The 19,159-nt window shown below is 67.5% G+C and overlaps 5 protein-coding genes across 10 annotated transcripts; 2 read left to right on the top strand and 3 right to left on the bottom strand.

Moving 5' to 3' along the window:
- Positions 1 to 27: 27 nt before the first annotated feature.
- Positions 28 to 3,436, bottom strand: CLDN6 (claudin 6). Its single transcript, XM_002722780.5, has 2 exons — positions 2,914 to 3,436; positions 28 to 1,303 (listed from the first exon to the last, which is right to left on the bottom strand). Exon 2 carries the CDS (start codon positions 1,281 to 1,283, stop codon positions 618 to 620), a length of 666 nt encoding a protein of 221 aa, XP_002722826.2. The 5' UTR covers positions 1,284 to 1,303; positions 2,914 to 3,436; the 3' UTR covers positions 28 to 617.
- Positions 3,437 to 3,503: 67 nt separating this feature from the next.
- TNFRSF12A (TNF receptor superfamily member 12A) lies at positions 3,504 to 5,360 on the top strand. The gene is made up of 4 exons (XM_051836319.2): positions 3,504 to 3,661; positions 4,357 to 4,461; positions 4,614 to 4,748; positions 4,833 to 5,360. The coding sequence occupies exons 1-4, from the start codon at positions 3,568 to 3,570 to the stop codon at positions 4,886 to 4,888; spliced, it is 390 nt and encodes a 129-aa protein (XP_051692279.1). The 5' UTR covers positions 3,504 to 3,567; the 3' UTR covers positions 4,889 to 5,360.
- HCFC1R1 (host cell factor C1 regulator 1) lies at positions 5,312 to 6,575 on the bottom strand. The gene is made up of 3 exons (XM_002722767.5): positions 6,442 to 6,575; positions 5,993 to 6,109; positions 5,312 to 5,815 (listed from the first exon to the last, which is right to left on the bottom strand). The coding sequence occupies exons 1-3, from the start codon at positions 6,534 to 6,536 to the stop codon at positions 5,680 to 5,682; spliced, it is 348 nt and encodes a 115-aa protein (XP_002722813.2). The 5' UTR covers positions 6,537 to 6,575; the 3' UTR covers positions 5,312 to 5,679.
- A 277-nt stretch (positions 6,576 to 6,852) lies between these two features.
- Positions 6,853 to 9,484, top strand: THOC6 (THO complex subunit 6). Of its 2 annotated transcripts, none has more exons than XM_051836316.2 (13): positions 6,853 to 6,987; positions 7,459 to 7,574; positions 7,682 to 7,746; positions 7,833 to 7,936; positions 8,008 to 8,045; positions 8,121 to 8,169; positions 8,272 to 8,343; positions 8,432 to 8,534; positions 8,618 to 8,667; positions 8,747 to 8,809; positions 8,908 to 9,018; positions 9,104 to 9,238; positions 9,324 to 9,484. In XM_051836316.2, exons 1-13 carry the CDS (start codon positions 6,949 to 6,951, stop codon positions 9,402 to 9,404), a joined length of 1,026 nt encoding a protein of 341 aa, XP_051692276.1. In that variant the 5' UTR covers positions 6,853 to 6,948; the 3' UTR covers positions 9,405 to 9,484. The 2 variants fall into 2 exon arrangements, with proteins under 2 accessions (XP_051692276.1, XP_051692277.1); XM_051836317.2 differs by lacking the exon at positions 6,853 to 6,987 and adding an exon at positions 6,997 to 7,371.
- BICDL2 (BICD family like cargo adaptor 2) lies at positions 9,464 to 16,238 on the bottom strand. 5 transcript variants are annotated; one of them, XM_051836313.2, is made up of 10 exons: positions 16,149 to 16,238; positions 14,775 to 15,070; positions 12,532 to 12,747; positions 12,004 to 12,120; positions 11,736 to 11,882; positions 10,901 to 11,098; positions 10,641 to 10,790; positions 10,228 to 10,358; positions 9,989 to 10,109; positions 9,464 to 9,892 (listed from the first exon to the last, which is right to left on the bottom strand). In XM_051836313.2, exons 2-10 carry the CDS (start codon positions 15,054 to 15,056, stop codon positions 9,743 to 9,745), a joined length of 1,512 nt encoding a protein of 503 aa, XP_051692273.2. In that variant the 5' UTR covers positions 15,057 to 15,070; positions 16,149 to 16,238; the 3' UTR covers positions 9,464 to 9,742. The 5 variants fall into 5 exon arrangements, with proteins under 5 accessions (XP_051692273.2, XP_051692272.2, XP_069919891.1 ...); XM_051836312.2 differs by having other exon boundaries at positions 14,775 to 15,123; positions 16,149 to 16,235; XM_070063790.1 differs by having other exon boundaries at positions 14,775 to 15,146; positions 16,149 to 16,222.
- Positions 16,239 to 19,159: the final 2,921 nt, after the last annotated feature.

Genomic DNA, 19,159 nt, shown 5'->3' with positions numbered 1-19,159 from the left:
AGCCAGGCACTCAGCGACAAAGGCATATGAACGAACCAGACTGCCTTTATTCAGCCACACTTGTGTGAGAGACGGGGTGTGGGGGAAACGTGCAGGCTGGAGGTGAGCGGGGTGTGTGTGTCCAGAGCTCTGCCCGGTCCCGACTCCAGGAGGGGACGTGTGAGGATGGAGGAGCCGGGGTAAGACGTAGAGGTGGACAGTCCTCTGGTAACATTCCCTGCTCTTCTTCCAGGGTGACAGCAGAGCCCCGGGGAGGCATGGGGGTGCTGCCGTCCCTGCTGGTCCACGGCGGCGCAGCCCCAACGGCAGCAGGAATTTCTGGGCCAGGCCACCTTGTCACAAAGCCAGAACAGCAGCGGCTTTCACACTGGTCCCACAGCTCCAGGTTGGCTTCCAAGGTGTGGCTGTCCAGGGTACAGAAGGATCCAGAAGCGAGAAAGGCCCTGATGGGAGCCTGAGCCATGCTCCTGGGGGCTCGTTACCAGGCAGATGTTAAAGACACCCCCCTCCCCCCTGCAAAGAAAAGAGTGAACCGTGAAAACAAAAAGGCGGGACTCTAGAGCTGTCCGACAGCGTGGGCGGACTACTCGGGCTCAGGGCCCTCACTCCCCTGCCCGTCAGACGTAATTCTTCGTGGGGTACTCAGAGGGCCCTCGGGAGGCAGCATTCGGGCCAGACGCTGAGTAGCGGGCCATGTAATGGCTGGAGCCCCGGGACCCCCCAGAGGGGCAGGTGCAGCACAGCAGCCCCCCACCCAGCAACAAAAGGCCCGAGGCTGCCCAGCCCAGGTAGAGCGAGGCCCCCAGCTCTCTCTTCTGCGCCTCGGCCACCAGCGGGTTGTAGAAGTCCTGGATGATGGTGTGGGCCGTCCAGCAGACGGGGATCAGGGTCAGGATCCCCGAAATGATAAAGGTGATCCCGGAGGTGAGCACCAGGCGGGCCTTGGAGTCCTTGTCCTCCACACACGTGGTGCACTTGGCCCCAGCAAGGTAGACCAGCAAACCCAGCAGGGCCAGCAGGAGGGCGACGACGCAGAGGGCGCGGGCGGCCTGCAGGTCCTGGGGCAGCGCCAGCAGCGAGTCGTACACCTTGCACTGCATCTGGCCGGTGCTCTGCACCACACAGGACATCCACAGCCCCTCCCACACCACCTGGGCCACCACGATGCTGTTGCCGATGAAGGCGGTCACCTTCCACATGGGCAGGGCGCAGGACACCAGGGCATTCACCCAGCCCAGCAGTGTCAGGACGATCCCCAGGATCTGCAGACCGACGGAGGCCATGGCGAGGCGAAGCAGCTGCACTGCCCGGGCAGAGAAGCAGAGAAACGTTGGAGAGCAGCAGCCCGGGGCCCAGGCCACACAGGACGCCAAGGGCATGCACTCCAGCCACCCAGCAACTGGAGGGTGGGCAAGAGACTCCAGGGCCCCGCTTTCTCACCCTGTCTGGGCTGTGTTGAGTGGGGAGGGCAGGTGCACGGCTCCTGAGTACAGGCAAATCAAGCAGCCAAAGCTTGATTTTTTTTTTTTTTTTTGACAGGCAGAGTGGACAGTGAGAGAGACAGAGAGAAAGGTCTTCCTTTGCCGTTGGTTCACCCTCCAATGGTCGCCGCTGCAGCCGGCGCACCGCGCTGATCCGATGGCAGGAGCCAGGATCCAGGATCCAGGTGCTTTTCCTGGTCTCCCATGGGGTGCAGGGCCCAAGCACCTGGGCCATCCTCCACTGCACTCCCTGGCCATAGCAGAGAGCTGGCCTGGAAGAGGGGCAACCGGGACAGAATCCAGCGCCCCGACCGGGACTAGAACCCGGTGTGCCGGTGCCGCAAGGTGGAGGATTAGCCTATTGAGCCACGGCGCCGGCTCAAAGCTTGATTTGAAGACAGCACAATTCCTGAGTTTCAGGGTCAAAAGTTGTCAGTTTCAACACAAAACATGGAGCTTTCCGGCCTCACCCCAACCTGTTTCCAGGCAGACACTAGCCTGCTTTTAAAACTCTTAGGTCCCAGAAAGCCGTCTCCCAGCGCGGCTTGGTGGGGGCCGCCCAGGCTCTTTCCAGCAGGTGGCTGCCGGCCGGCCCGGGAGGGGCAGGAGGAAGCAGTCCCTCCCCCAAGGCCACCTGCTAACTCTCCCTCTGCCTCCCGCAGGGCTCAGGGAGCACACCTTCCACGGTGCGGCATTTTCTCATGTACTCTAGACCAAAACGCCACGCCAGGCCATTCCCCCTGCACCAACCTGGCCTGCAACTCTGCCCCCTCACATTCCCCTTGGTGCTGGAGCCGGCCAGAGGCTTAGTGCTCCCGGGGTTCTGCAGTGGCTCCCCATTACCCAAAGTCCTTCCGGTACACGGTGGGGGGTGACAGGGTCTCCACTCGCTTCTCCAGGAGGTCCAGCTCACGACCTCCACAGTGAGCGGCCGGGCAAGCCAGCACGCTGCCTTAGGGCCCGGGTCGCCCTCTCTGAGCGCGCTCCTGCCCTCGGCCCCTGCCCTCCACCCACTGCAGGCTCTTTTCTGTCCGACGGCGCCCCCGGCCACTGGCCCACCCCAGGCTGCGAGCCGCGCACCCGGGAGAGGGTTAATGGCGGCGCGGGCAGCAGGGTCGTATCCAGCAGGTGAGGGGGAGGGGAGCCCCGCCCTAGAGAGGCAAGGCAGGTGGGGGAGGGGCGCCCGAGGTTTCGGTGCCTTTGTCTCAGGGGAGGGGGAGGGGCGTTTAACCCCTCGGGAGCCGCCGCAGGACTCGGTGGCCGTGGCGGCTCGAGTGCAGCTCCCCCGCCCCGGGACTCGCCGACCCAGGTGGGCGCCGCCAGGAGCGCAGCCCAGGCTCTGCCCGCGCACCCTCACCTACGCCGCCCCAACCCCAGCACGCGGCCTCGAAAGGCGACCTCTGCCCCTCGGCACGCACACCTCTAGGCTCACCTGCAACAGGAGCCAGCGAGATTCCTAGGCCGAGTGCGCAGATAGGGCGGAGGCGGGGGTCTTAAAGGGGTAGTGACGTCACTGGCCCACCTCCCCGGGGAGGGGCAGAGACCCCGACCCCGGCGGCCTCGGCAGAGGGGGGCGCTCCACACGCGGACTGCTGCGCCCGCCTGGGCTCACAGGGGCTGCAGGTGCCGGAGCGGGGCGCGGAGCCCCGCGGGGCTCGAGGCTCGGCTCCGCCACCGCTTGCGCCCTGACCTCGGCGTCCACCCGCTTTCCTACTCTGCGGAGGGGACACGGGGCGCTGGCGCCTCAGCGTGTTACCCGTGCCCAGGGCACAACTTGAGGGGCGCATGATTACGCCGTCCTCACGCTGCCTCTCGGGTCTTTGCGGCAGCTGCGGAGCTGCTGAGCCGTGGCCTTTCCCCGGGCCACTCTTCGGACTCGAACGCCCGGGGCTCGGGGCCGAGAACGCTGAGCGGCGTTTGTCGAGCGAATGAGCGAAAGTAGCGGGCCGGGCGGGCGGGGCGCCTCGGGGCGGGCCGCGGGGCGGGCGGAGGCGCGGGCCCGCCCCGGAAGGCGGGGGCGGGCGGCGGCCTGGGTCCCCGCCGGCGGGCGGCGGGCGCAGACGGCGGCGGCCGCGGGACGCGCACCATGGCTCGGCACTCGCTGCTCCCGTGGCTGCGGCTCCTCGTGCTGGGGCTCGGGCTGGCGCCGCTGCGCGCCGCGTCGGGGGAGCGGGCGCCAGGTACGCGGGGTCGGGGGTGTCCGCAGGGTCTGGCACAACTGGGATGTGAGGTCAGATGGTTTTCGGACGCCGCGCGCCCTGAGAGCGGAGGTCGCGTCCGTCTCCGAACTTCACCCCAGGTCGCCGGCCGCAGCTGCTCGGCCTGTCCGGGTGGGGGTGGGGGTAAGGGTGAGGGTGGGGTCCTGCCCCCAAAGTCGGGACTAGACGTGGAGAGAACGTTCTTTTGAGGGTGAATGTTTGGTGTGGTGCGGGGCACGCCCCAGCCTCGGCAGTGCGGGGGTCTGCCCAGCCGCGGTGACCAGGGTTCCGAGCGCGGGGGGAGTGTCAGGAGACACGGGGGTCTGTGCCCTCTATACCATGTGGGGTGCCCCCTTCCATCCGGTGACTTCAGTGCCCAGATATGCGGGGGGGAGGGACCGGGGTCGGCCCGGTGCCCAGGAGTGAGTCACTCGCTCGAGGCGGAGGGGGGGATGGTGGTGGTGTGGGGACCTAACGCACCCCCCCCCAGCGTCGCGGGTACGGCCCCCTCCTGCGTTGCCGCCGCCCGGTCGGCCGGCCGTGCGGTCACCTGTGAGGAATGCGGGGGGGGGGGGAGGCGCCAATGACTCGCGTTACTCGAGCTGGCTGACCCTGACCTCAGCCCCCAGAATAGCCGCGCCCCACCCCCAGCCTCTGACCCGCGGCCCCCTCCCCAGGCACCGCCCCCTGCTCTCGAGGCAGCTCGTGGAGCGCGGACCTGGACAAATGCATGGACTGCGCGTCGTGCCCGGCGCGACCACACAGCGACTTCTGCCTGGGCTGTGAGTGAGGGGCCGGGCGCGGCGGGTGGACCCCAGGTAGGGGGGTGGGCTGTCAGAGGACCTGGGGAACCGAGGACGGCGGGTGTGGGGAAGGGGCTCTGGTGGGTGGGTGGGGCCAGGGCTGGTCCTGATAGGGGCGACTCTGTCTCCAGGCGCCGCGGCCCCTCCCGCCCCCTTCCGGCTGCTCTGGCCCATCCTGGGGGGCGCCCTGAGCCTGGTCCTCGTGCTGGGGCTGCTTTCTGCCTTCTTGGTCTGGAGACGGTGCCGCAGGAGAGAGAAATTCACCAGTAAGTGCGCCCAGGCCCGGCCCGGCCCCCAACACCCCCTCCGCGGCGCGCCGGCCAGTCACGACGCCGCTTCTTATCTTGCAGCCCCCATAGAGGAGACCGGCGGAGAGGGCTGTCCCGGAGCGGCCCTGATCCAGTGACTGAGTGCTCCCTGCCAGCCCGGGCCACACCCACTCGCCATTCATTCATTCGTTCCTTCCAGAGCCAGGCTCCTCCAGCCACAAGGGGGGGCCGAGTGAATCACCTCGGAGCCCGGCCCGGGGTTCAGAGGCTTCCAAGGTGTCTGGTTGCCCCGTCTCTGGCTCCCGGACAGCGGAGCAGCCTCCTGGTGGCTCACCCTAAACGCATGACACTACGAAATTGCAGTTTTGCACAAGAGGGCCAGACACACCGCTAGGCTCCACCCACGCCCGTGTCCTCAAACTCTTCCGCGGGGGTCCCAGCCTGGGGGCGAGGGAACCTGCTGGTAACACTAGGGGGCTGGCCCTCCACCGGGGCTGGCCCTAAGACTCAGACCTCCCCAACCCCCAAAGGGGGAGGGAATATTTATTTTGGGGAGAAAGTTTTCAGGGGAGGGAGAATTTATTAATAAAAGAAATCTTTAACTTTAAATGGTTTGAGAGCGGCGTGGTCCCAGCTTGACTCCGCGGGCTGGAGGGAGGGAGTGAGTCAGTGGCGCGGGGGCGGGGGCGGGGCTCTGACTCACGCATTCTCAATGCCGGGACCTGGCCGGCCCCCACGGTTTTCCAGGGAAGCCCTGAGCGGCAGCCGGGGCCGGACGAAGCCTTCGCCTGCGCGGCATCTTTATTCTGCTCCCCGGGGACACAGTCTCCCTTCCCACGCTCCTGCCCCCGTGGGGCTGCGAGGTCCGGAGGCAAGAAGGCCGGGCAGGCGTCTGGCCCCTCCGCGGTGCAGCTGGGGAGGCGGGCACTCAGAGCTCCATCCCGTCGCCGGCTGGGGTCGCAGGGTGGGAGGGCGTCGGGGGGTCCCCCAGCCTCAGCAGCCGCAGCGCCTCGGGGATCAGGCTCCCCGGGTAGCGCCAGAGTAGCACCTCCGAGCTAGGGCGGCTGGAAGAAGAAGCCTCAGTGAGGACTTGGGGCCCGCTCCCTGCCCAGGCCCCCAGGGCACTGCTCGGGAGCCAAGACCCGGAAACGGCACGCTCGGAGGAGAGTGGCTGGACGCTAAAAATAGCACGATGAGGCAGGGCCCGGAGCGGCCCGAGGACCTTGAGCGATCCTGCCTACCTGGGTGGGGGGGAGACCCCGGGGGGGCTGCAGTAGGGGTGGTCGTTGTGCAGGCTGAGCCGAGAGAAGTGGGTGGCCATGCTCTCCTCCGACGGGGAGTGCTTGCGCACGGGCTCCCTGGGGAGATGGGGAGGAAGGCGGGCGGATGCGGGCCGCAGATGACGGAGACCTTGTGGGTCTCGCCGCTGGCCGCTTGTGCGCGGAGAGCGGAGCTGAGAGAACAGCAGGGCCAGGCGCACCCCGTCCCCGTGGCCCGGTCCCGAGCAAGTGCGCACTCGCCAGGAGCGGACCCCTCGGCCACCAGCGGCCCACCGCCCAAGTCCCGACCCTGAGCTCCAGCCCAGGAGCCGCCGGTCCACCCTGCTCCCAGGCCTCCCGCAACACCAGCCCCGGGCCCCCGGCCCAAGCTCCTGCGACGCTGACGCCCACCCCAGGGCCCCCGCACTCACCTGGCGTCCAGGCCGCGACTCGTGCCCGAGACGGCCCGGGGGTCGCGCAAGGCCCGGCTCAGGGGGCCCCGCTCCAGCGGCTTTTGCAGGATCATTAGGGTCCGGGGTCGTGCGGGCAGAGGGGTGGGAGCCGGGCGGCAAGGGGCGGGGTCTCCGAAGGCGTGGCCTAAAGCGAGGGGTGTGGCTTTAGGAGCGCGCCGCGGCGGCCTTCTGCGCAGGCGCGAAAGACGCGGCGGCACGCGGCGGGAGGGAGGGCTGGTTCCGCGGGGTGGGGGAGGGGGCCGGGCGTAACCGGACTGCCGTGGGCACCGCTCTTCGGTATCGGGGGGCTCCGCGGCGCTAGCCTCTGTTGCTGGGTTCGGGCAGGTTCGCGGTGACCGCCTTCGCGCCGGGCCGGCTGGTAGTGGTGAGGCGGCGCGGCAGCTCAGAGAGGGGAGGCCCGCGCGCACGTCCGGAACCGGGAGGCCGCGTCGCGCGCACGGCACTCTGGGTCTTGTAGTTCCGGCGATGGAGCGGGCTGTGCCGCTCGCGGTGCCTCTGGGTCAGGTGAGCCGGACGCGGAGCGCGCTGCCTTCTGGGGTTCTGTAGTCCACGCCGGGCTCGGACGGGGCCGGCAAAGGGGCCTGCCGTGAGCCCTGTGTTGCGTGGCTGTGCGTGGGAGTCGGACTGTAGCTGAGGGCGGGAAAGGAGCCCAGGAGTGCCCCGTGGGGCTGACATGACATCCAGAGGAGTGGCTGGGACTGAGGACGGGATGGAAGAGCCGCCTTTTAAGTGCTGTCCGCGTGTGCCCAGCGCCCTGCGTGCAGTAGCTCGTCTCCGTGTCAGCGCCCCGTGAGCTCCACCTGACGGGGAGGCTTGCGGGCGGGGCGTGATGCTCGCCCGGGGCTCCCTCTCCGTCCTCTTGCAGCCCCCCTGGGACTGCCTGGGCAGGTACCTGCTTGGAGGCCGCCGCCCCAGAGGGCCGAGAACTCGGGGGCGGGGGCAGGGAAGCGGGTCTCATCCGGCCGCTCCCCCTAGATGGAGGTGTTCCAGGCCCTGCAGCGGCTGCACATGACCGTCTTCTCCCAGAGCATCTCCCCCTGTGGGAAGTTCCTGGCGGCCGGCAACAACTACGGCCAGATCGCCATCTTCAGGTACCCCCGGCGCCTAGGCCCTGGCACTCAGCTTGCCCCTGCCCCCGGGGGGCACCGCAGCCCTCTGCTTCCGGCCCCCTGAGCGCCCCCTCCCGCTCCGCTTCCAGCTTGTCGGCCGCCTTGAGCTCAGAAGCCAAAGAAGAAAGTAAGAAGCCGGTGCTGACCTTCCAAGGTGGGTCTGCCTGTGGGATCCGGCCCAGGGGACCCTGGTGGGGGAGGGTGCGGGTGGGCCCGCTCAGGCTCTGCATCTCCCCCTAGCTCATGAGGGGCCCGTCTACAGCATGGTCTCCACCGATCGCCAGCTGCTCAGTGCGGGGGATGGGGAGGTGAAGGCCTGGCTCTGGGCAGAGATCCTCAAGAAGGTAGGGGTGTGGAGCGGGAGGAGGGGCTGGGACGAGGAGGCCTTGGGGTCACCAGTGTTCCCCCTGTGCAGGGCTGCAAGGAGCTGTGGCGCCGTCAACCCCCGTACAGGTGAGCCAGGGCCGCGGGGGTGGGGGCAGGGAGGTGGTGTGCAGGTACTGACCCTGCCTCCCCCCACCCCCCCAGGACCAGCCTGGAAGTGCCGGAGATCAACGCGCTGCTGCTGGTGCCCAAGGTCTGAGCCCTCTGTCCTGGCACGAGCTCTGCTGCTTCTCTGCGCCCCCCTCCCCCCGCCCCTGCTTCGCAGCCACTCCCAGCGCCCCCTGCCTCTCTGCAGGAGAATGCCCTCATCCTGGCCGGAGGGGACTGTCAGCTGCACACCATGGACCTGGAGACCGGGAGCTTCACCGTGAGCCGTGGCCTGGCATCCGGGTGGGTCCCAGCGTGGGGGGTGGGCACCCCGGGGTCCGGGCCTGAGCCTGCGGCTCTCCCTGCAGCGGGCCCTGCGGGGCCACACGGACTACGTCCACTGCCTGGCGCTGCGGGAGCGGAGCCCCGAGGTGCTGTCCGGCGGCGAGGATGGGGCTGTGCGGCTTTGGGGTACGGCGGTGGCTGGGCGGGTGGGGGGCGGATGAGGGGGAGCCCTTTGGCCCCTCGCCCCCCTCATGGCTCCCTCCCCACAGACCTGCGCACGGCCAAGGAGGTGCAGACGGTGGAGGTGTACAAGCATGAGGTGAGGGCGGGGCCACAGCCTCCTCCCCTCCCCCTTCCTGGCTCCCAGCACCTTCAGGTCTCCCCCTCCTCTCTCCCAGGAGTGTGCGAGGCCCCACAATGGGCGCTGGATCGGATGCTTGGCCACGGACTCAGACTGGATGGTGAGCTGGGCGGGGTTCAGGCCGTGGGGGTGTGGGGGCGGGGGGTGGAGGCTCCAGGCTGTCTGCTGAGTGGCTGGGGCTGCTGTCTTCCTGCCCAGGTGTGCGGAGGGGGCCCAGCCCTCACCCTGTGGCACCTGCGGTCCTCCACGCCCACTACCGTCTTCCCCGTGCGGGCACCACAGAAGCACGTGACTTTCTACCAGGACCTGGTGAGGCCCCCATCTCACGTCTGCCTCCCTCACCGGCCCCCCCTGCAGCCGCGGCCCCTGAGTTCTCTCCCCGTCCGCCCCCCAGATTCTGTCCGCAGGCCAGGGCCGCTGCGTCAACCAGTGGCAGCTGAGCGGGGAGCTCAAGGCCCAAGTGCCTGGCTCTTCCCCAGGGCTGCTCAGCCTCAGCTTGAACCAGCAGCCAGCGGCCCCCGAGTGCAAGGTGGGTCCCCCAGGTGCTGGGGGGGCAAGGCGCCCTAGGAGGCCCCGGGGCCGGAGCAGGCCAGTCATGCCCGTCTTGCTGCCAGGTTCTGACTGCGGCCGGCAACAGCTGCCGGGTGGACGTCTTCACCAACTTGGGCTACCGGGCCTTCTCCCTGTCCTTTTGACGGCCGGACACCTGCACCCCCGCCCAGCAGCCTGTACCTTGTTCTGTTTTTTCACAATAAAGTTTGTTTTTTATATATTACTCTGTGGGATGCTGAAAACATAAGTACCCGAGGGGGGGGGCATGCCCGGGCAGGGATCTTGGAGCTTAGAAGCTTAGAAAAGATAGACCTCTGTAGATTCCAAAAATAGACGGCTCTGCCCCACCCGCTGCTGCCACCTCCCGGGCCCGGCCCCGGCCCCAAAGCTGCTCCCCAAGAGCCCCAGCCCAGCTCCTGCGCGAGGCGGCCACCTGGGCCCCCCCGGTTCATTGCCGTTGGAGGAAAGGGGGCCCCGGCCGTCAGGTCCTTCGGAAGAGGTTGGTGAGGAAGCCGTCCCGCAGCGAGAAGCGCGGCGCGGCGCGGCGTGGCGGGGGCGCCGCCGCGGCCGCGTCCAGTTCCTTCTGGCGCTGGGAGCGCAGCTGCTGCCCGATCACCACCTGCATGTCGTCCTGCGGGGCGGCCGGCCCGAGGGGCGGGTCAGCGCGCGGCCCCGCCCAGGCCCCGCCCCAGCGCGCAGCCCCGCCCCGGCCCCGGCCCCCGCGCACCTGCCAGGCCTCCAGCTCCTGCGTCAGCGCCACCTTCTGGCGGATGGTGCGCAGCAACTCCCGGGACAGGGAGTCTCGCTCGAGCGAGACGCGGCTCAGCTCCAGGGACAGCTCCCGGGTCCTGCGGGCGCGCGGGGCAGAGCTCGGGTCCGAGGGCGCCAGGGCCCGGCAGGAGGGGGCCCCTGGATAGGAGTGGGCAGGGCCACGGCCCCCCGGCCTTGGTGGGTGCGGGCACTCACTTGCTCACGGCCTCCTCCCGGTCGGCGAGGGCGCCGCTCAGGGCCGCCTCGGGGTTGTCCTGTGCCTGCAGCTCCCTCTGCCTTTGCAGCTCCTCTCGCAGGGCCTGGAGCTCTTCCCGCTGCAGCGTGACCTGCGGGCAGGGGCCGGGCAGCGAGGCCGGTGAGCCGTGGGCCTCCCAGGGGCCCCGCGATCCCCCTCCGAGCACCCCAGGCCGCTCTGGTCGGGGCCGGGAGGTGTAAGCCCGCAGGGGTGGGGTGCTGTCTAGGCAGGCTTCCCGGAGGAGGGGACACCAGACTGGCTCTCGAAGCATGACCTCAAGTTTGCTGAGGTGAAGCTAAGTCTAGGGATTAGCAGGCAAAGGCCGGAAGGTGGAGACGAGGAGCTGCTGCCGCCTAGGCGCCCCCTTCCCCACCTCGTCCTGCAGCCTGGCCACTTCCGCCTCGCTCTCCTCCAGGATCTCGGCGGGGCTGCGGGCTGCTCGCTTCTTGGGAGGCTCCAGGCTCTCCTCGTGGGAGGCAGGCTGGAGGCTGGACACCTCTTGGGTCTCCGGGAGCACACTGGTCTGTGGAACAAAGGAATGGGGCTGAAGGTGGGCCCGAAGGGCTCTGTGGCTGGCCAGGTGTGAGGACAGTAGGGGCGGGGCCTGTGCCCTCCCCTGCGTCCCCGGCTCACCTGGGTGTCTCGGCCCGCGCTGGCGTCCGGGGCCTGGGCCTGGCCCGTCTCGAGGGTGCAGGCGAGCTCCGACTGCAGCGAGGCGCACGAGGCGTCGGCGGCCTGGAGGCGCGACTCCTCTTCCAGCTCCGAGACGCGCCGCTGCAGCCTGCGCAGAGCGCTCAGCGCCTCCCCGGCCTCGGAGCGCGCCCGCTCCAGCTGCAGAGTGGCGGGCGCCAAAGCGCAGGCGGTGAGCCCCACGTGCAGGACGCCCGCATCCCGCCGCGCGCCGCCCCCGCATCGCACTTGCCCTCAGCGAACACCAATCTCCTCGCGCAGACAGCAGGGCGCGGCTGGGCCTCGCTCGCCCCGCAGCCCCGCCCCGTCTGGTCAGCCAGCTCCCAGCCGTCCCGGCCCCTCCCCGCTTGCCTCCCAACCCCTTCACTGTCTGCTTTCACCCAGCACTTCGGGATCCCCTCGGGGCCTCCCGCCTTCTGCCCTGCGGGGCGTGTACCATTACGTCCCATCTCACGCAGGGGCTTCCCACACTGGTAGGAAGGGCTCTAGGGCCAGGCCTTCTAACCCCCGAGAGCAACTCCAGGAATCCGGCCATGTTCCCGCTCTCCCTCCCTTTTCCCCGCGGTCTCCCCAGGGTTGTTTCTGGTCTGAGCTCTGGCCATGGTCCCCCAGCGGCCACACTGGTGCATTCCAAGCATGCACTCCCCTACCCAGCAGCCTTCCACGGCTCCCCCGGCCCTCAGACCATTGCCCACGCTCCTGCAGCACGGCCCTCGGGTCCCCAGTGATCCAGTTCTGGCCTCATCTCCCAGAAAGCCCAGAGGCCGCCCTCGCTCACCTCCAAGCTGTGCTCCCGCCTCTCTCTCCGCAGGAGCAGCAGCTCCTCGTGGGTGGTCTGCAGCCTGCCCTGGCCCTTCTCCACCTCCTCGCGGAGGCCCCGGATCTGGGCCTCCAGGTCCTGCCTGCGGCTGTGCAGCATCTGGTTCTGGAAAGAGCTCACAGCTGCAGGTGCGGGCCGGGAGCCAGCCCCGATGGCACCCGGCCCGCCCGGGGTTGCTGGCTCAGCCAGGCCCCCTGCCCCGCCCCCAGCCCCAGCAGGCACTCACCTCCCCCTGCAAGCTCTCCAGTCGAGTCCTCAGCTCTGCCCCTGCCAGAGCCTGAGACTGGCACTGCCCTCGAAGGCTGTCCAGCTCCCTCTGAAGCTCTTGTTCAGTCTGGGAGGCCTGGGGCAGGGGTGGCAGTGGTGTCCCCAGCCGGCCCCAGCCTTCACGCGAAGCCCAGCCTAACCCTCCCCGCAGCAGGGCGCCCAGGCATTGGCCCTCATCTCTCCCAAGGGCCTGGGGTCAGGGCGCCCAGGTGTTGGCCCTCACCTCTCCCAAGGGTCTGGGGTCAGGGCACCCAGGCGTTGGCCCTCATCTCTCCCAAGGGCCTGGGGTCAGGGCGCCCAGGCGTTGGCCCTCATCTCTCCCAAGGGCCTGGGGTCAGGGCGCCCAGGCGTTGGCCCTCACCTCTCCCAAGGGTCTGGGGTCAGGGCACCCAGGCGTTGGCCCTCATCTCTCCCAAGGGCCTGGGGTCAGGGCGCCCAGGCATTGGCCCTCATCTCTCCCAAGGGCCTGGGGTCAGGGCCGTCCCACCTGGGCCAGCTGCTGGCTGAGCCGGAGGTTCTGCTCGCTGAGTTCGCTCAGAGCGCGCGCCCGCTCGCGCCCGCTGTCCTGCTGCTCGGAGCGCTGCTCTCCCAGCTGGGCTCGCAGGGCCTCCACGTCCCCCTCCAGCTCCACAGCTCTGGCCTCCCACTCGGCACCCCGGGCTGCCAGGCCCCGGCGCAGCTCATGGTTCTCCTGCTGGAGCCGCTGTGGGAGCCGGGCAGAGGGTCAGAGACAGGGAGAGGGAGAGAGAGTGGCGCCCGGGGTCCCTCACAGACAGGCACTGAAGCAGGAGAGGGGAGAGAGGGAGGAAGTGGACAGAGTGTGAACCCCGAGACTCAGAGGGAGCAGGGCGGAGAAGGCCCTGGGCCAGGCGGGAGGGGCTGACCGCCACCCACTCACCTCCGGCTGCAGCCTGGATTTCTGGACCCGAGGTCGCAGGCGCCGTTTTTGGCGCCTGAGTCTGGCAGAATTGAAGCCCCGGCCCATGGCCTCCCACTCCTGCGGTGATCCAGGCTCAGCAGGCCCAGCCTCTCTCCAGCCCCTCTCCCCAGCTTCTCCAGCCCAGCTCCCTCTAATTAACCCTGGGCAGCCTCACCCTGGCCCCACGCCTCTGCTGCCCTCCCCCAAAACCTGTCGGACCAGCGGGGACGACGCGCCTGGCACACCCAGATGCCCAGCTTGGGGAAGCAGGCAAGTCGAGGGGGAGGGCATCCTCTTGCCCCACTCTCTCCAGGCCCTCAAAGGAAGAAGGGCCTCGGCCCACGCAGGTGCAGCCACGGCGGCTCCAGTTAGGAGCAGACACGCCCGTGCACGTGCTCCACCTGCATCGTCTCGGTTCCTCCACTAGGGGGAGATCCTCCCTCTCATGTTACAGTCCAGGAAACAGACTCAGAGGGGTTAAACGGCTCAGGCAGCCAGACTTTTAACCAAGTCCTGTCAGGACAGGACAGCACAGCCCCGGATAAGCCGGCAGGTTCAGGGTCCCACCGTGCCGGCCAGTGCCCTGCCGTCGCTGACAGGGGAATGGACAAGTCCCCCAATGTCTCCCAGCCCCTGGCATGCGTCCAGCATCTTCTGCCCCGCCTGCGCTGGGGCACGGCTCTCAACAGTAAGTGAGGCCGAGTGCTCTACCTGCAGTCTAGGGGGTCCTGGGCGCGTGGACGCTTGCTTGGAAGGACAGTAAGCGCTCCAGACAAACCCAGGGCAGGGTGTCTGACCTTGGCAGTGAAGACAAGGTTGAGATGCCCACATCCCACATCAGGGTGCCGGCGTTTGATTCTCAGCTCCGATTCTGATCTAGTTCCCCTGCCAATGCAGGCTCTGGGAGGCAGCAGGCGATGACTCAAGTACCCGGGCCTCTGCCGCTTGCGTGGGAGACCAGGACTGAGTTCTGGGCTCCTGGCTTGGCACTGGCCCTGTCCCAGCCCTGGCCACGGCAGGCATGTGGGGAGAGAGCCAGGGGATGGGAACTCTGAAACCCAGGGAAGTGACAATGAGTGAGGCGCAGGGTGCAGGTGGGGCTCCCCAAGGAGGGGGCCATGTTCCAGCTGACTCCTGCGGGGCGAGAGTGGACCAGAAAGAACCAGCAGGTGCAAAGACCCCGAGGGAACAAGCCGGAGTTCATCTGAGCTGTGTGAGGGGAGACTGAGTGAGGACCGACAGGCCCCGTCTGCAGTGTCTGAAGATCCGGGTGCCCCTGGCAGGAGGGGCTCCAGGAGGCTAGAGAGGAAGCGGGGGACACCTGAGGAGACACGGGTCAGGGGGCTACGGGGACGTGGATTTGAGCCTGGTTCAGAAGAGTCAGCAGGGCTTGCTGACGTAAGGGAGCAAGCACACGGCCAGCGGGATGCACGGTCTCCGGCCCTGAGGGGAGGCCAGCGTGGGGCCAGCAGGGAAGGGTGACACCGAGCCCACTGTGACATACTAGTGCCCGGCAGGCGCGGCCGCCCAGGCCAGCTCGGGGCTGACGACACAGGAACAGGGGGATGTGGGGGCCAGAGGGGCACCCCAATGCGAGTGTAGCTGACAACAGGGCCTGGGCGGATGCTCCCGCCTCACAAGGCAGGGCAAGAGTGTACCCAGATGATGTAGAGAGCGCTTAGCCCAGGTCCGGGTAGGGGCAGCGGCTGGGATTATGCCACACCGTGAGGGCGGGGCTAGCCCAGAGCCCCCTGGGCGGGCGTCCCGCCCCTGCCCGGCCCCCGCCCGGCCTGGCCCAGCCCGGCCCTCACCTCCTCCCGCTCCGCCTGCTGCGCGCTCAGGGCCTCCAGCTGGCGCCGCAGCTCCTCGTTGCGTTCCAGGAGCATCTTGCCGAGCTCGGCGGCCAGCAGCAGGTCCTTCTCCTTCTGCTGCAGCTGCAGGGCCAGGTCCTCGGGCCCCTCTGGCGCTGGGCCCCCTCCCAGGAATGAGTCCCGCCGCTCCAGCACGAAGGGGAAGAAGCCCTCGTCGCCGCTGGGGGAGGCGCCCCCGGAGAGCAGGCCCGAAGGGAAGCTCGGCCCATCTGGGGAGCTCATGGCCCCTGCAACATCTGTGAAGAGCGGGCGCTGCCTCCTGCCCCCTGCTGGCCAACACCTGGCCTCCCTGGGCCACCAAGGGTTAATGATCTATGTTTTGCCAATGACTCCGTTAGTGTCTCCAGGGTAAACTGAGGCAGGGAGCCTAAGGAAACCCCCTCCTGGGGCCGACATCCCTGCCTCCCCTCTCCCCACCACCCAACGGTTCCACTCCCCGCCCTCACCATCTGGGAGAAGATTCCCAAGCGATGGGTTGGTGGGGACTGAGCCACTGCCCCTCTCAAGACACAACCCTTGGGAACCTGGGCCCGGGACCCCTTTGCCCCCAGGAATCCAGCTCCGGGCCTCCGGGAGCGCAGGTCCCCCGCTCCTCACCGCTGCCCCCTCTTTCCCCAGGACCCAGGTGTTTGGACTCCACCCTTTCACTCTGGGAAGTTCTCACTCTCAGCGCTCACCCCTCCCGGATGCCCACCCAGGCCCCCAGGCCCCCAGTTTCCCTGGCCTCGGCTCCAGGCCCAGGCCGGGCGAGGTAACAGGTTGTGCCGGCCCGCGCGCTGGGGCCGCCGCTCCAGTGTTCTGTTTACTTCCCGACCCGCCCTGGGGATGGGAGCCCTGCGCTCCCCGAGGGCCGCCCCGGGCCTGGGATTCAGGGGCTTCGGAGCGAGGGCTGGGCGCGCAGGCCTGCCGACTGAGCTCCCCGGAGGGGGCCCCGGCCCCCGCCCCCGCGCACACACCTGTCTTCGGCTCCGTTCCCGGCCCGGCCCGCAGGACGCTGGCGTCGCCCAGCCCAGGGTCCGAGTCAGACCCTTAATCCTCCCTGACAAGGCCCCCGGGGCCCCGCCCCTGCCGCGGAGTCGCGGGCCCGGCCGTCCCCTCCCGTTCTCGCCGCCGGGCTCCTACCACCAGGGGTCGGCGCCCCGAGCCCCACGCAGCCCAAGGGTTCCGAAGCCGACGCCGCCTTACCTGCCGGCCCCACGCAGCCCCAGGAGTCCGGCCCGACCGCCCCAGGGCTCCCATATTCCCTTCCGACTCCTGGGTCCACTCCCGCCCAGAGCCTGGAGGGCCCCGCCCACGGCACCCCCAAGCTCTCACCTGCCGCCGCTGGGTTCCCTCCGAGGTCCCCGCGGTGCCAGGTCCCCTCTTCCGGAGGCGGCGCCAGGTGCGAGGCCGGCACAGGTGAGGGGGCGGGGCCGCGGGAGGTGCCGGGGCGCCCCCTTGTGGTCGGAATGACCAGGCGGGGGCCGAGAGGGTCGGAGGTGCCAGCCCATTCTCCCTGGGAAGTGGCCACCCCGGCAACTTTCGTGAGCACCTGCTGTGCGCAGACTCTGAGCGAAGCATACAAGTCAGCTCCTTTCCCCTCACAACCCGCGCCGCGGGACAGGGAGTTACTAACGAGGATTGATTACAAACCGCTGTGCTCAGCGAGGTGATTTTTTTAATAGTCAATTTTTAAACATTTTTATAAATATTTATTTTTTTTTCATTTGAAAGGCAGAGTTACAGAGGAGAGACAGGTCTTCCATCAGCTGGTTCACTCCCTGGGTGACCACAACAGCCGGAGCTGGGTCGATACGAAGCCAGGAGCCAGGAACTAGGAACAGGAGCCAGGAGCTGCTTCCGGGTCTCCCACATTGGCACAGGGCCCCAAGGACTTGGGTCATCTGCTGCTGCTTTCCCAGGCCATAGTAGAGAGCTGGATCGGAGGTGGAGCAGCCGGGACTCGAACCGGCACCCATGTGGGATGTCAGCACTGCAGGCTGACATCCGCTTTGCTACAGTGCCAGCCCCTCGACGTAGTGTTTTACTGTTTGCCTTTATGACATCCCAGTGAAGCAGGAAGTGCGATCTCCTCCCACGAGGCAACGGGTGCTCCAGGGTCCCAAGGACAGAAAGTGAGTGACAGCTGCAGAGGTGCGGTGTAGCCACCGAGCTTGCCACGGGGCCCTCGGGCTGACTGGAGTGGCTGTGGGACCGATGCTGTGGAGACAGCCCCAGTGCCGCCTGGGCCTGGCTCTCCGCATGCTCTCTGCAGGCTTCCTGAGTCCCCTGGGCCCCGGGGTGGGGTCCCTGGTCTGGAAAGCAGGGCCCAGGCGGGGCTGGGGCAGTGCCGCCCAGTCCAGTCCTCACGCGGCTCTCTGGGAGCAGCGGGTGCTGGGACTTCGAGGACAGGGCGGGGGGGGGGGCCTGCACGAGGAGCTTTCTCTGGCCGCTCTAGCTGGGTCCCCGCACCTCTGCCTCTCCGGAGCTATGGGAGGCGGGGGGCCTGGTTATTCCAGCCCTGTAGAAGGATGGAGCTAGGAGTCCTTGGGAAACAGTGCAGTGGCCCCCGGCAGGGCCTGTTAGGGGCTGGGCCAAGCTTTCCTGCCAGCAGGCAGCACGAGGGGCCAGGACTCCTCTCAGCGCTGCCTGGCAGAGCAGGGCCACCGCAGCCGTGGGAGCAGCCGCGGACTTTGGAGGGGTGAAGACATCTCAGGCCCCCTCCTGCTGCCCCCCGACCCCTGGGAAATGAAAGCTCAGCATCCCCCCCTCATGCCAGAGACCCCCAATCCCGCTGGCACCCACACCACGCTCAGCACTCCTTCCCTGGGCCCCTTCCCAGGGGCAGGAAGTGGACAAGCCCCTCCTCCCAGGAGGCTCCACCATCCGCCCGGGCCTCCGGAGCAGCTGCACCTACAAACCGGAGGTGAACCCATCAAACCATAGGCTCACGTTGCTGGCACCACAGGGCTCCAGTCCAAATCCCAGGCTGGCCCTGTGGCACAGATGTGTGCCTGTGCCAGTGCTGATTCCCTCAGCCACCCTCGGCACCTGGTCCCGACTGCCCCCCCACAGCGCCACCAGCGGCAAGTGCCCTGCACCTTGCACTGTATGTCAGCCCTATGTGCTGCACCACCCACAGACGAGGGCACGAGTGTGTGGCTATGTGGCAGACCCCTCTCCCCAGCTCGTCTGGCCCCCAGCCCCAGCCTCCTCTGGACCCAGCAGCCAGAGCCTCCCAACCCTTCCACTCTTCGTGCTGCAATGCCCCCTGCAGGTCAGGAGGATGCCGGGCAGGCAGGAGGCTCAGAGGGGCCCCAGAGCAGCCCTGGGGAAGCTGGGTGACATCAGGTAACCAGGCAGAAGCTTCAGACAGAGCCACCAGACAGGCCAGGTGTGGCCTCAGCCCCCCATGTTCCCGGCTTGGCTGGGGGCGGTGGGGAGGGTCTCCGCCCTGGAGAAGCCTGGCCAGCAGAGCCCTCTGCCCGCCCTGCCCCGCCCACAGAGCAGCCCAACGAGAACGGCTGGTTCTGGACCAGGGTGCGCAGGCTTTTACAACACACGGGAAGTCTGTGAACAATAAGTAGTATTGTGTGCCGCACTAAAAAGCTGTATATAAAATATTTCCCCCCTGACTGCATTGTTCTGTAACTTGCTTGTTTTATTTAACCTTAGTGTCCAAGTTTTGCCCAAAAGTTTTAAATTTTTTAAAATTAAAAAAAAAATTTAGGCCAGTGCCATGGCTCACTAGGCTAATCCTCTGCCTGTGGCGCCGGCACCCCAGGTTCTAGTCCTGGTTGGGGCACCAGATTTTGTCCCGGTTGCTCCTCTTCCAGTCCAGCTCTCTGTTGTGGCCCGGGAGTGCAGTGGAGGATGGCCCAAGTGCTTGGGCCCTGCACCCACATGGGAGACCAGGAAGAAGCACCTGGCTCCTGGCTTCGGTTCAGCACAGTGCAGCAGCCACAGCACGCCGGCCGTAGCAGCCATTTGGGGGGTGAACCAACAGAAGGAAGACCTTTCTCTCTGTTTCTTGCTCTCACTGTCTAACTCTGCCTGTCAAAAAAATTTTTTTTAATTTTAAAAATTGATTTTGTTGAGATAGATATTGGTTTCCCGGAGCTGAAGCAACAACCCCACCTCCACATTGGGTGCCTTAAACAAAGGCTCTGTGTCATCCGCTGGGTCTGCAGGCCCAAGCCCAAAACCAGGGTGCTGCCGTGGTGGCTCCCCTCCCGCGTCTCTCCCGGCCTCTAGTGATGGCCCCGGGCCATCTGCCTCCACATTCTTTCTTTTTAAAAAAGGTTTTATTAATTAATTAATAAATTTATTTGAAATGCAATGCGACA

The sequence above is a fragment of the Oryctolagus cuniculus genome, chromosome 19 (genome assembly GCF_964237555.1).
Source record: "Oryctolagus cuniculus chromosome 19, mOryCun1.1, whole genome shotgun sequence".
NCBI classification, from domain to species: domain Eukaryota; kingdom Metazoa; phylum Chordata; class Mammalia; order Lagomorpha; family Leporidae; genus Oryctolagus; species Oryctolagus cuniculus.
Note: the sequence above shows the minus strand (reverse complement) of the source record. Positions and strands in the feature narration are given on the sequence as shown.